Source organism: Vicia villosa, unplaced genomic scaffold (genome assembly GCF_029867415.1).
Source record: "Vicia villosa cultivar HV-30 ecotype Madison, WI unplaced genomic scaffold, Vvil1.0 ctg.003020F_1_1, whole genome shotgun sequence".
In the NCBI taxonomy this organism is placed as follows: Eukaryota; Viridiplantae; Streptophyta; class Magnoliopsida; order Fabales; family Fabaceae; genus Vicia; species Vicia villosa.
In genome coordinates, this window is record NW_026706094.1 from 258,823 (window position 1) to 271,902 (window position 13,080).

At 33.7% G+C, this 13,080-nt stretch overlaps 2 protein-coding genes across 2 annotated transcripts; both read right to left on the minus strand.

Moving 5' to 3' along the window:
* Window positions 1-4,833: 4,833 nt before the first annotated feature.
* Window positions 4,834-6,095, minus strand: LOC131640262 (uncharacterized). Its single transcript, XM_058910672.1, has 6 exons — window positions 5,862-6,095; window positions 5,634-5,754; window positions 5,377-5,547; window positions 5,248-5,289; window positions 5,081-5,140; window positions 4,834-4,989 (listed from the first exon to the last, which is right to left on the minus strand). Exons 1-6 carry the CDS (start codon window positions 6,023-6,025, stop codon window positions 4,834-4,836), a joined length of 714 nt encoding a protein of 237 aa, XP_058766655.1. The 5' UTR covers window positions 6,026-6,095.
* Window positions 6,073-7,848, minus strand: LOC131640263 (uncharacterized). Its single transcript, XM_058910673.1, has 6 exons — window positions 7,723-7,848; window positions 6,948-7,215; window positions 6,773-6,863; window positions 6,551-6,678; window positions 6,355-6,445; window positions 6,073-6,268 (listed from the first exon to the last, which is right to left on the minus strand). The coding sequence occupies exons 1-6, from the start codon at window positions 7,846-7,848 to the stop codon at window positions 6,073-6,075; spliced, it is 900 nt and encodes a 299-aa protein (XP_058766656.1).
* Window positions 7,849-13,080: the final 5,232 nt, after the last annotated feature.

Below are 13,080 nucleotides of genomic sequence, written 5' to 3' on the forward strand. Positions count from 1 at the left end.
GATCCATATTCTAAACCAACAATTAACATCAAAAATTAGTTTTTTAATTGTATCTAATCAATTCCAAAATTTTAAAAATATAACTAACGATGGCTATTTAAAGAAAAGGTATAATAGAATACTTGTTTTTAAAGGGAGCTGCTATTAGTAAGTTTTATTAGAAACTATATTAAAAAGAGGAGTAATTTAGATATTGAGTTGGAAAATTGGAATAGTGTAGTAAAAGTTTCCCATATCTTCTACTCAAAAATCAATCAATTCAGCCAATCCCTTCTATAAAAGAAAACATCATAATAATCTGTATATGATATGCACATTTTCGTATTAACATGCTCTGGCCCATGTGTAGAAACTATGAATACTGGCATCTAATATTTTTCTCAATATATACAGCTTGTATTTAGATTATTGGTAGGGTAGATGTCTTAATCGTCAAACAAAAATGTTATAAAACGAATAATTAAGCATAGTACATTCGAAGCATGCATGCAAAAGAATCCAAAAGTTTGATGAATGATGCTTTGAGTCATCATTGTTGACCTATGCTACCTCCGCTGCCCCTCCAATCGTTCTCAACTGGAATCTTTTGTCTAGTCATGCATTTTAATAGGCATGCATGGATTTGACGTATAATTTGATATTCCTAACCTATGGTAGTATATTGTATACGTGTAATTTGCATTTAGTGAAATGCATACATGGAAAACATTGATTGGATATGACAAGTTGAAAAAGACATGCAATTTGACACGATGCAAGTGTACATAAATCTTATATAAAATAAAATAAAACAAATCTGCAATTTGACACGATGCAAGTGTACATAAATCTTATATAAAACTAGTAACAAACCCGTACGTTTGCACGGGTTCTAGTATGGCACGCGCATTTGTTTTACATGTATAATTTGTTTATAAGATATATATTTTTTTAAGATGGATTTTGGTTTATATTACATAAAAAAATTAAATAAAAAACACTTCATATCCAAGAAATTAAATATTCGTTGAAATACATATGTTAAAAAGAGTTCTAATATATATTTTGGAAGAGTAAATATTGAGTCCAAAAAAAGCATGATTGATTATGATGAAAGGGCAGATATTATCCCATGATTTTTTTGAAAATGAGCATTTTTATATAAAAAACTGTAAAAAAATAAAATAAAGCAACTTTATAAATTAGCAATTGTATAATAGTTAGAGTTTATTTTAAATGTAAAGAAATTATAATGATAGCACAAGTCTATAGATGGAGAGGAAGATTAAAAAGAAACAATAATTAAAAAATAGAATTATTAATAAAAATGAATATTAATGAGCATTATCAAAACCATGTCTAAATCAAATTAAAATAATATTGTAAGCTGTCCATAAACAGAATAAATATATATTTATAAAAAGTTATTAACCATAAGTATGGAATGGCCCACATATCGAAAAAAATTTGAAACAGACTGTGTGTAATGGAAAGGACGCAATATTAAATGTATTTGGAAACTGAACGATTGACATACTTGGAAAACTGAATTCTCTAGAGCAAACATAAATACTCCACCCCTGTCTCTAGGTATTTGTTGCAGATAAAATCACCCCCACAAACCATCGGAAGTCATCGAAGTACATCTGTGGCAAACAATGGAAGGAAGCTCACTCAAACGATCCCCAACAACCGGTTCAAGGTAATATCATCTTAGATTATTGTCGTCATTCATTTGAATCGTATTCGTTATTATATGGTCGTAGATTCAGATACACCGCCTTAAACCAATCTCTTATCCAAAACGTTAAAGTAACAGAAGATACCTGGTTTTATTTATCCTTGCATGTATTTGTAGTGGCCATAGGATTGTATTAACCTTTTTGTAATTTGCTTTCCGTGCATGTATATTGATGTACCCTCAAATATCGGATCTGACATTAGATAACAGATTAGGTTGAAAAATGTTATATGTAATGATTAAAGATGATGCGGCTTGTCGATCAACAGAAAAATTGTGTTTGTGCAGATGTCAGGAAGAACTTGTTGAAATGCAGCCCATTTCGAAACGCACTCGGAGGTGTGTACTCCCCCGAATGTTGGAAGAGATACGTGCTGTGAAAAAAGAAAGCATGGATGCGATTGAAGAAATCGAGGAAGAACTTCATGGTGGAACAGCAAGACATGATTTGGAGCGTGAACAGATTGCAGTAGGCTGTAAGAAAGGGAAAGGGAAACAACCGGCACCAGTCATTGCTGCCGGGCATGGAAGAAAAACCTATCATGCAGCTGTTTACCGTGCTTCATTTCAACCCTCTGCATCCAAAAGGTAATTGTTTCTTCCTATTTAATGGTTATAACCAACATGTTTAGTATAAAAGTATAATTTTTGCTACTACTTAGTCTTTAAATAAGCATATTTATTTGTTGGTACATTGTGTTGCAGAAGAAAATCTTATTCAGGGTCAGGCAAACAAAATGGTGAGGCAGCCACCGTTGCAATGACCAATGATGGCGCAGCAATGCGGTGTGAAGTCAAGAAGGAAGCCCCTTATTCTGGAAGTTGTGGTAATGGTGAAAGGCGAACACGGGAAAAAAAGGATCACGGAACCACCAACGCCTCAAGGTAAATGTGTTGTATAATATTTTAGACATAGGTAAAAAGGAGGACATTTTCATGACTGATATTTCTTATTGAATCGGCGTAGGAATGGAGGAGCTGAAACATATCCGGAGAAGGTGAAAAGGAAGGAAAAAGTTGTTGGACACAGTGTGCAAAAGTCTGCCATGAAGCAGAAAGACAAAGCGAAAGTCAAATTTTCCCGCAAGTGTGTCAATTGTTCTAGTTCTGTTAGGTATAAAATGACTGCTTATGGAATAAGCTGGTTTGATCAGGAGATATGAATATATCGACCGTTAAGTTAAAGTGTGTTAATGGATCATGCTATAATCTGTGTTTAATTTTTGTAGGAAATCCACTGCAGAAACAATGGCTGTGAAAGAGGAATGCTGGACCCGAGTCGTTGAAAATCCTGTTAAGCTGAGAAACAATGTGTTGGTAAGTTATTCTGCGACAAATAACATTAAAAATAAGAATTGATTATAGAAAGTAGGCATCTAAAATTCGAGTTTCATGTTCTGTTTCAGCATATTCCAAGAGATGTGATTCGTGCATGTATATCCGGGAAGATTCCAAGAATTGTCTTGATTGATCGCAACACTGGCGTTCCGTACTACTGCGAGATGGTAAAGAGGGCAGGTACTATAGATAGGTATTTATTCGGTGGATGGTATGACTTTTGTAAAGAGCGCAACCTACAGAAGGGAGACACATTGCGGTTCTCCATTAAATATCCTCCGGTGGACTCGATATTGGTGACCGTAGAGCGTGGAAGAGCCTAGGGAAAGACCTGTTAAGACATATGTGATGATGTTCGTGTTTGAGTGGTTCTTACAACAGGTTGTTTGTTGATGGGAAAATTCTCTTTGTTTAGGTGATTAGAAACATTGTTCCTGGTGAACAATATTTCTCTCCTCCTTTTTCTAGCAACAGAAGCAGCATGGGAAGATTGCCCTGATTCAATGCAAGTAGTAAAAGCATTTCCGGTGGATAAAAGTCGGTTACCCATGGAACTATCACAGTCGTGTGAATGTGTTTGGTAGCTCATGGCGGATGAACCTGGCTGTACGAAGACGGTTTGTGGTTTCCCGATCATATTTTTACGCAAGCTTCGCCTATGACATAATATAAGTTTTCTCCGCCGTCTCGCATTTTTCGCAGTTGCATTAGTTGATGAAGTGGTGTTTGCTTCCATGTTAAAGAAGCAAGCAGATAATGTGATAAATCAGACTTAGTGAGTTCAAGGAGGAGCTAATGATTCAATTGGATATGTGAGTTGAAAAGTTGCATGGTCCTGTTTGAAAGAGTAAATAAAAAAAAGGAGGCAAAGTGAAAATTTCAAATTTCCCGCAAAATGTCGATAACTCCAGTAATTGTATGTTTTAAAATATATATGTGTATTGTTTGAGTGTAATTCAAACAATGATATCCAATAAAGTGCTGCAGCACATCCATGAGTCCTTTCACGAAACAATGAGTGTTAAGATGTAGACATGTTGCATTGTGAACAGTGATTGGAAAGGGAAAAAGTAGTTGTCATGACAACTTTCTGAGTGTATAGGATGTGGCAGACAGCTTTCTTGTGTTGAATAAAAAGAGGTGTGTATTACAAAAAGAAACAACAAAAAGAGGAAAAGAAACTACAAAAAGCATGTGTGATTTTTGTTCAGACTTTTGGAAAGGTGATGTTGATATGTTCAGTCTGTTATTAAAGTAGATATTTAATTAATAAATCTATGAAAAAAGGTTTGATAGTGTTATTTTCGTATTAATAATTATATTTAGTTAAACATGAAAGTAACTTGGAAGAATTCAAAGAGTGCCATATTATAATAGAATATGATTTGTTTTTGCACTGTTATTTAAGTTATTCTGAAGCAAATTGCTTATTAACATTTGAAAAGAATAGTTGGTGTCATATATGAGTTATTATCACATTTATGCGGGAAAGTGGGTGACATATAATAAGCAACCAAAAAATTAATAAGAAATTATTCAATCTGCCAAAACGGAATATATTTAATAAAATGCTACAAACAACATTTGTAACCTTAGTATTACATCATACATGCTGGAATAACATCATACATACTGGAATAACATCATAAGTTCACCAAAATTAAGTCATCTCTTAACCAAAACTTAACAACAAAAAGACTCGTAATATGAGACGTTCAGAAGTAGCCAAAACAGAAACGTCATGCTTGCGTTGCTTCAAAACAGTAGCGGCAAGACTAATTCTTTTTCTCCACCTTGATGATCTTCTTCAATTTGGTCGAAGACAGTTCACCGTCACAAACAGACGTCGACTCGCTGGAACCACCATGAATATGTCTTTTTGCAGTGGGAGTTAGAGGCTCTGGGTTGTGTTTGGATGTTATCTCTAAGTCCTGTAAACATAACAACAAAAATTTAGTTACAGCCACGTATAGGACAGCAACTTATATAACAAATCCTGTTCTGGTTTTTGAAAGTATTCACCGTTGGAATGTCACAATCATCTGCAGCATAAGTTTTGGCCTCATCGACGCTCTCTTTAATCTTCAGGAAAAAAAAACAGATGATGTAAATTGTTTAAAAAAGTAACTATCACACAACAGAATTAGCAATATTTATGCATTTATAAAGAGCAGTATTGGAGCATATACCTGCGGTGGGGGCAGTGTTATAGAGGGTTCAGAATTCACAACCTTTAACATATAAACAGAATTAGTTCATTTGTTTAGTCATAGATGATGTAAATTTGAATAAGTTATTAGCTGTGATCTCAGTGATACCTGTGTATCCCCCCATTGCGCCTTCAATTGATCTACATACCCATCGTCTTTGACAAACATTATAACTGAGGCGCTGTCCCAACTGGGCTGCCATTTAACCCTCAAAGCAAGATTCAAGTGCAACATAGCATCAAGATCTAATGGGAATTCTAATGGATCTGTGATACCAGCCTACAAAAAAGAAATAAAACATTGTATTAATGCTCAGGCAGACCAGCCTACTACTCAACAAATGAATATCTTAAGATGTAAAATACCTTTATCATTCTATCCCGCATATGAGCAGCAGAAACGTCCAAGATTTCGGTACATTCTCTATCCCAAAAAATGAACTTGCAAGAAGTATTCAAATAGAAACCTTCCACTTCAATCTTATACCTAGTTTTGTTTTATTGGATTAGAAACAAATGTAAAAAAAACAATAACGATAAAAATCAATATCGAGGTGGTATGAAATTTTCACAAAGGTCCCAAACGTATCGTACTTATAGATCTCCGCCTCAGTAAAATGTCCATTATCACATTTGTACGGAGGTTTGTCACCGCGAGCCGTTTTCGTGCATTCATGACAGCACCGATAGTACCATCCATGGGAAGACGCAATGAGTTTCCTTGTTTTTGCAACGGTAGCACAGAAAGCAATCTGCATTAACAAATGAATATGTATTAAGAAAGCATACACATCCTTAAATAGCTTCAACGATATAATTCAGAATTGCGTAACGGCACCTCGCGGATTTTCTTCATCTCACTTAGTGGCACAGCAACAGCCCCTCTGAGTAACTTCTGCATCTGACTTTGTCCGACATTATCATTTGTCGATGTGCGGGAGTATTGTTGAGACTGAGAGGTGAGTTGTGTGGAAACGACAGGCAACGAATCCTTTGGGAATCTGCATGACAAAATCAGAATCAATATAGGACATGAGATGAATAAAAAATGAGATGACTTTAAACACAAATAGGGAAACGAAACCACCTGTTAAGGAAGTCCTTGACAGTCGGCAAATCTGCATTGATCAGAAGCTTAGTAACATGGAATGTGTTGGTAACAGAGAGAGGGTAATGGCCTACAATAAAAATTAACAATACAAACAAATTAAGTAACAGAATCAAAAATAACAATGCAATAAAAGAAAACGTTGCGTGTTTTTTCCACGAAAAAAACAACATACCAGCTTCTTTAACTTTTGCATACTGAATCATAATAACAACTGGCCCAGTTGTCGCAGAGTTGTCCTCGTTAAACTTAAAAAACTGTTTAGCATAGTCTTCCCAGAGGGTACAATTAATGGTGTTGTTGCTGGAATACATATCAGATGTTGTCATTATAAGACATGATACAGATGAAAAAAGTCCAAAGTAAGAAGCCAACAGAAGATAGTTGAACGACATACCTTGCATCTCGTAATAGGAAATTAGCCTGAAATTTTTTCCCACCTATTTGCGTCTGTTGATACCCAATACTCTCAAGCATACCAATAACATCTGACGGATTATTGAAAACGAAGAACATAAGTAATCAAGCTACTACATAATGCAAAAGGAATGTGTATCGCGATGCAGTTTTACCAATGAGGACATTCTTCTGAAAGTTCCCGTTAATGATATCAGCGAAACTGGTGAATGGACGTGGTTTGGGGGGTATGTCGTGTTTGTCAACATCACCAACAGCAGTTCCTCCAGTAAATTTGACTAAGAACTTGTGGGAGCTTGGTTTGAAAACTAAGTTATTAGGCTGCACAGAAAAATTTGACACAGTATAAGTCCGGTCCACCTCAAACTTCTCAGTGTATGCGGCCATGCATGCAGTTGGAACAATGACGTGGATATCAGAACCCTGGAAATATACAAAAGGTTAAATGAAGAACACAAACTCGTAGATGGAAATATCACAGACCATGTAAATTAGTATCAAAAGCTTAAAAACATGAACATGTACAATATAGGAATCCAACATGCAGTAACATTAAATGCTTCAAAACCATAAAAAAGGAACAGAGTTTATCAGAACCCTGGAAATATACAAAAGGTTAAATGAAGAACAAAACCTCGTAGATGGAAATATCACAGACCATGTAAATTAGTTTCAAAAGCTTAAAAACATGAAAATCTACAACATAGGAATCCAACATGCAGTAACATAACATGCTTCGAAACCATTAAAAAAGCAACAGAATTTATTAACACATGAAACAACATCAACGGTATAGACAAAACGTTCAAAAGGTAAAGATCGATGAAGCAAAACACAATATTTCCATCAACATGTGAACAATGAGACACACAAAAAGCAAGTTAAAAAACCACGTGACCATTCACACGCACAAACAGACACATCACTTACCTCTTTGTCTTGAAAGATCATTTCAAAATGCTCCTTGTTGTTGGAGACGACGTTCCATTTATGAGAAACTCTCACCGCCACTTTCCACAACTCCTTGGTGTCGTTGATGTCCTTAATTTTTTCCATCGGTCGAGCCATGCAGAGGTTGAAGATAAAAGTTGGAGAGGTTGAAAATGGATGAAGATGGAAGAAGATGGAAGGTGGAAATAAGGGATTCAAATCGCCCGTGTTTAGGAGAAAGAAGAAAAAGACTGAGGTAGATAGAAAGAGAGTTTGAAAACCTAATGAAAAGACTATGAGGAAGACTTTGAGTATGACAGAGGTTATAATTGTGGAACCAAGAAACATACAAAGCTAAAAAGTTCATTATTAAAAAGTATGGCAGAGGTTATTATATTAAAAAATTAGAAAAGGGTTTCTTTGCCTTGTTTTGTAAAACAGAATCGGTGCTTTTCAAATGGTTTTCAAAAGATGAGCAACTAAGGTGTACACTTGGCAGCTTGGGGAAGCAAAGGGGCAGAAACGTATTTTTCAGAGCAGTTAATTTTCTTATATTGTAGATAAAACAAATCTTTTGAATTCTTCAATAGTAAGGATTCAAATGTTGTATAAAACTAGTATGACAACGGGTCGGATCGGGTGCAGGTTTCATATTACCCAAATCTGCACTTGAAATCGACACCCGAACCCAAACTCAAATGTTGTTCGAGTGACAAAATAATACTCACGCCCACACCCGTTGAGTTCGAATTTTTTCACCCAAATCCGAACCCGCTACAAATTACATTTTAGCTATAATTTTTCTACAACTTTCCACATATATATATATATATATATATATATATATATATATATATAACACACACAGTGGCGGAGCCAGAAATATTATGCAGCCTAGGCAAAAAATTTTAACTACACGTTACATGTGACAATATATAAATAGTCATAAAGTGTGCTACATAAGAGAGATGAAAACTAATCTGCGAATAGTGTGCTAAATAAAATTAAGAGGTAAATGCCCTCTCCGAAACTTCTTTGCGGTGAATGTTCGAATAATATCAACATCTTTAAGTGACTTGAATATATCCTGCTCGGTGTAACATATCATCAAATCATTGAACCACACATCGTTGATCTTGTTGCACAAATTAGACTTGATAATCTTCATTGCTGAAAATGTTGTTTCAACAGATGTTGTCGACACCGACAATATCAAAGCCAACTCAACGAGTTTGTAGACTAATGGAAATACCAAATGTTTCTCAGTTTGAACCATTTGGATATTCGGAGCATACTCATGAATTTGTTTCCTACATCCTCGATCACGCACAATCTCATTTGGATTAAACTCATTGACCACATTAGGGGGTGTTTCTTCTACTTCGACTTCCGGTTGCTTAACATTCACTTTCTTAATACTTGTTCTAGGAACCAAAAACCTTCTCATCTCTGAAATTTAATAATTCAATAAAAAAAAATTTTAAATAAATAATTTGTAACACACAAATTAACGAGACCGAATAATAAAATAAAATAAATAAATTGTAACACCAAAATTAAAAGAGAATTCTAAAAAAAATATATATATAATAAGAAAAAGAATTAAACTATTTTAGATTCTAAAAAAAACAATAAAATATTTTATTATAATATATAATATGTCAATGTCAAGTAATTTATATTACCATTGCAGTATAGTACCAGGGCGGTTCTTTGTCAAGTAATTGGCAATGACCTAATTAACCATATGAAAATGAAATTGAATCTATATTGTAAATTTCAATTGAGGTACGAACTACGGCGTGCAGAACTATAAATAGGTACTACCAGTCTATTACTAACAATATGAATTAATCTATATAATATAATAATAATATATTGTTATAATAATAATAATATAATATATAAGTAATTGGATTGGGCCTACCTGGACCATTGGGTATTCATCAGTTTTAATTTTCACACCTTTATTTATATTAATTTTACTCATGGTTTCATTTAAAAATCGACTATTAAATTAGAGGAAATACAAAGAAATTAGGGGTTGAGCCCGGGCGCGTGCTCGGGCTCGCTGGGCTATAGAACCATATATGAGGAGGGATATTCTTACTCTAAGAGTAAGTTACTAAGACTTACTCCACATCTGTACCATTAATTTTTTTCATCTAATGGTTAAAAATAATAAGTAATTAAATATGGAGAGAGAAAATTAATACTCATTAATTCTAACCATTAGATTGAAAAGAATTAATGGTCAAGATGTGGAGTAAGTTATTATAACTTACTCCTTATCTTGACCATTTATTCTTTTCAATCTAATGGTTGAAAATAATAAGTAACTAAATGTGGAGAGAGAAAATTATTACTTATTATTCTTAACCATTAGATTGAAAAAAATTAATGGTCAAGATGTTGAGTAAGTTATAATAACTTACTCTTGGAGTAAATATAACCCCCTCATATATATATATATATATATATATATATATATATATATATATATATATATATATATATATATATATATATATATATATATATATATATACATATATATATATATATATATATATATATATAAGCGGATATATATAAGCGGGTTTGATTTCGGATTTCGGATGCGGATTTCACACTACCTAAACCCGCACCCGAAATATCGGGTGGCACCCGAACCCGAACTCAAACCCAATCAACTCGGATTTTCACCCGTTGACTCAGATTCGGATGCGGGTGGGCCCCGCGGGTTCGGGTCTACTTGTCATCCCTATATAAAACAACTGGTATAGAAAATTAAATAAACAAAAAATATATAACAATAAGCGCTAACAGAAAAACAACACGTTTAACAAAATCATGTTAAGAAACTGCATCAACGTGAAAGCTAGTATTTAATACTTCTGAAAATCACATTGGAATATGCATTGAAACGCAAGAAAGAGAGTGTAAACGCAAATCCAAACAGACGCATAGTTTGTAGTTTGGTCAATAGTATCAATTTTTATTAATATAGTTTGGTCAAGAGTATCTGCCTTTAAAACTATACTCCCTCCGTCTTCTTATTTGAACTTTGCGCGGTTCTTAAGAAAATGATTAAATGTGTTGATTTTAATGATAAAATTAATATCATTTACTAAAGTACCCTTATTTATTATAGGTAGTGGAGTTATTAAAAAAACGTGAAAGTTAGAAAAAGTGGAAATGAGACACTTATTATGAGACAGATGGAGTAACATAATTATAATATTTTTTTGATGGATTAGAGTATACAAGTAATATACGTGATACAAGGACTCAATTCATAATAATATTTTTGAAGTTTGAACAGTACAGTATAGTCTAACCCTCCCCCCACTCTCAGTCGTCTCTCTATAAGAAATAGTTGAGTCTAACAAACATTTGGGTCGAACATAAAACCACAAGCTCGCTATCTCTCTTCAATGTCTATATATATATATATATATATATATATATATATATATATATATATATATATATATATAACTCATATTTAATAATCTTCACTTTGACAAATATCAAACCCTTATGAAGACTTCCTACAATACAATCACATCCTGACAATTAGGGAAGTGCGCCTCCTATTTATCATTGAGAAACAAGTAATAAGTCCAATCAAAGCTTGAACTTGTCACTGATGACTCGCTTGGTCAATATGTCAGTGACATTCTATGAAGTATGAACATTTTCTAGTAATATTTGTACAAATCCAAATAATTCTCTGATCTTGTAAAACCTCACATGAATATGCTTGGTCTTGGCATAATACATCTGATTCTTTTCCAGATAAATGACAATTTGGCTGCAACTGAATTCTACCTTACTCAAAACCAAATTCTCTCACTAATCTTGTAGGCCAAAAAGCTTATTTGGTAGCTTCGGTTTCCGTTGTGTACTTTACTTCAGTTATCAATATGGCCAATATGGATTGAATAAAAGAGGATTTGAAAAAGATTTTTGTGTGTGTTATTGCCTTGTTACTTCGAGACTTACTCTTGCACAATTTAATTGATCACTCTGTCGCGGCTGACTAAATTAATGAAGTCGCCACCATCTTTTATTTGTTCCTAAGGAACATGAGAAATAACGGGAAAACTAGAAGGAAATGGATAAGAAGGTCATCACGATCGAATAAAGGTTCAGGATTCAATTAAGTGAGGGAAAGGTGTTAGGCACCTCTCATCTGCCTTGTACTCAATGAAAACCTTCTCTAGATTTTGGGTTAAGGGTGTGTTTACTATTATTTCCTGCATAATTTATATTTACAAATGTTAGTGGACTCGCTAAAGCTTCGCAATCTTATGCCTACGTATCTTCATCAAGAGATAGAATTAGAGTCTACGTATTTCGTAGGTGTTTGGTTAGTTGTTTTTATGGAATGACATGAGGTCGCCTTCGAGCAATAGGCATATGCTTGCTCACACAATGGAGACTTGCGGATTATTCCTAGTTCGCATTTAAGGGTCGGATCAATTTCTTTTTGAAAAGAAGTCTTGATTTGAATTATGTTGGTAAAAAAGTACAATTTGATGGATTATCTATTTTACATAACTAAGGAAAATTATTTTTGTTCTATTTTTTTAAATTGAAAATAGATTTGATAAAACGCACATATTTTTTTTTTCTTTTTGAATATCTGAAATTAAACAAAAAAGAAAATAATTTTGGTGATTTTATGATTTAATTATAAAAAAAAACTAAAACTAATTTAAACTAATCTCTAATTAAATTAAGGCCTAATCAAACTAAAATAAACCTAAGAAACAAATTAGAATTAGAAAAGTAACTAAAATGGATAAAATAAACAAATAAAAACAAATAATTTCAATAAATAAAAACAATAAAAGAGACAAGGAGGGTGCAAATTGTTTAGGAGGGTGAAAATTGTTTAGAACCAGCAAAATAATAGGGTGTGAAATAAAAAAAGCAAAAAAATTCCCAAAACCCATTAAAAAGTAACCCTAGGTCACATATGAAACCAAAAACCCTAGGAGCAGCCGCCATCCTCCCATAGTCATTTATATTTTTTGGCTCAATGAGGGCTTGACATGTGGCAACTTGGAAACAAAGAAAAAAATCACATAGGACCAATGGATACTATGGAGATAAAGAAAAAAAATCAGTAAAAAACCATACAAATAATGGTGGTTGCCACCTCCTGCCTCCCCTTCAAAAATCACTCTTTGTGGCCTAATGAGGGGCTGGCCCATGGCATATTGTCAAAATAGAAAATGATTTTTTACATGGAACCGATCGATCTATGTAACAACAAAGGACCGAAAGACCAAAATCAAGTCAATTAACATAACAACAAAAATCGCACGCAAGTTAGAGATAAGATGG

Coding starts and splice junctions, on each gene's coding strand:
- LOC131640263 (XM_058910673.1), bottom strand. CDS start 7,848: ATGGAAAAAATTAAGGACATCAACGACACCAAGGAGTTGTGGAAAGTG. Junction 7,216..7,722: donor TGATCTTTCAAGACAAAGAG/GTAAGTGATGTG, acceptor GTATATTTCCAG/GGTTCTGATATCCACGTCAT. Junction 6,679..6,772: donor TTCCTATTACGAGATGCAAG/GTATGTCGTTCA, acceptor TATGTATTCCAG/CAACAACACCATTAATTGTA.
- LOC131640262 (XM_058910672.1), bottom strand. CDS start 6,025: ATGCAGATTGCTTTCTGTGCTACCGTTGCAAAAACAAGGAAACTCATT. Junction 5,755..5,861: donor ACTGAGGCGGAGATCTATAA/GTACGATACGTT, acceptor AAACAAAACTAG/GTATAAGATTGAAGTGGAAG. Junction 4,990..5,080: donor ATGATTGTGACATTCCAACG/GTGAATACTTTC, acceptor TTATGTTTACAG/GACTTAGAGATAACATCCAA.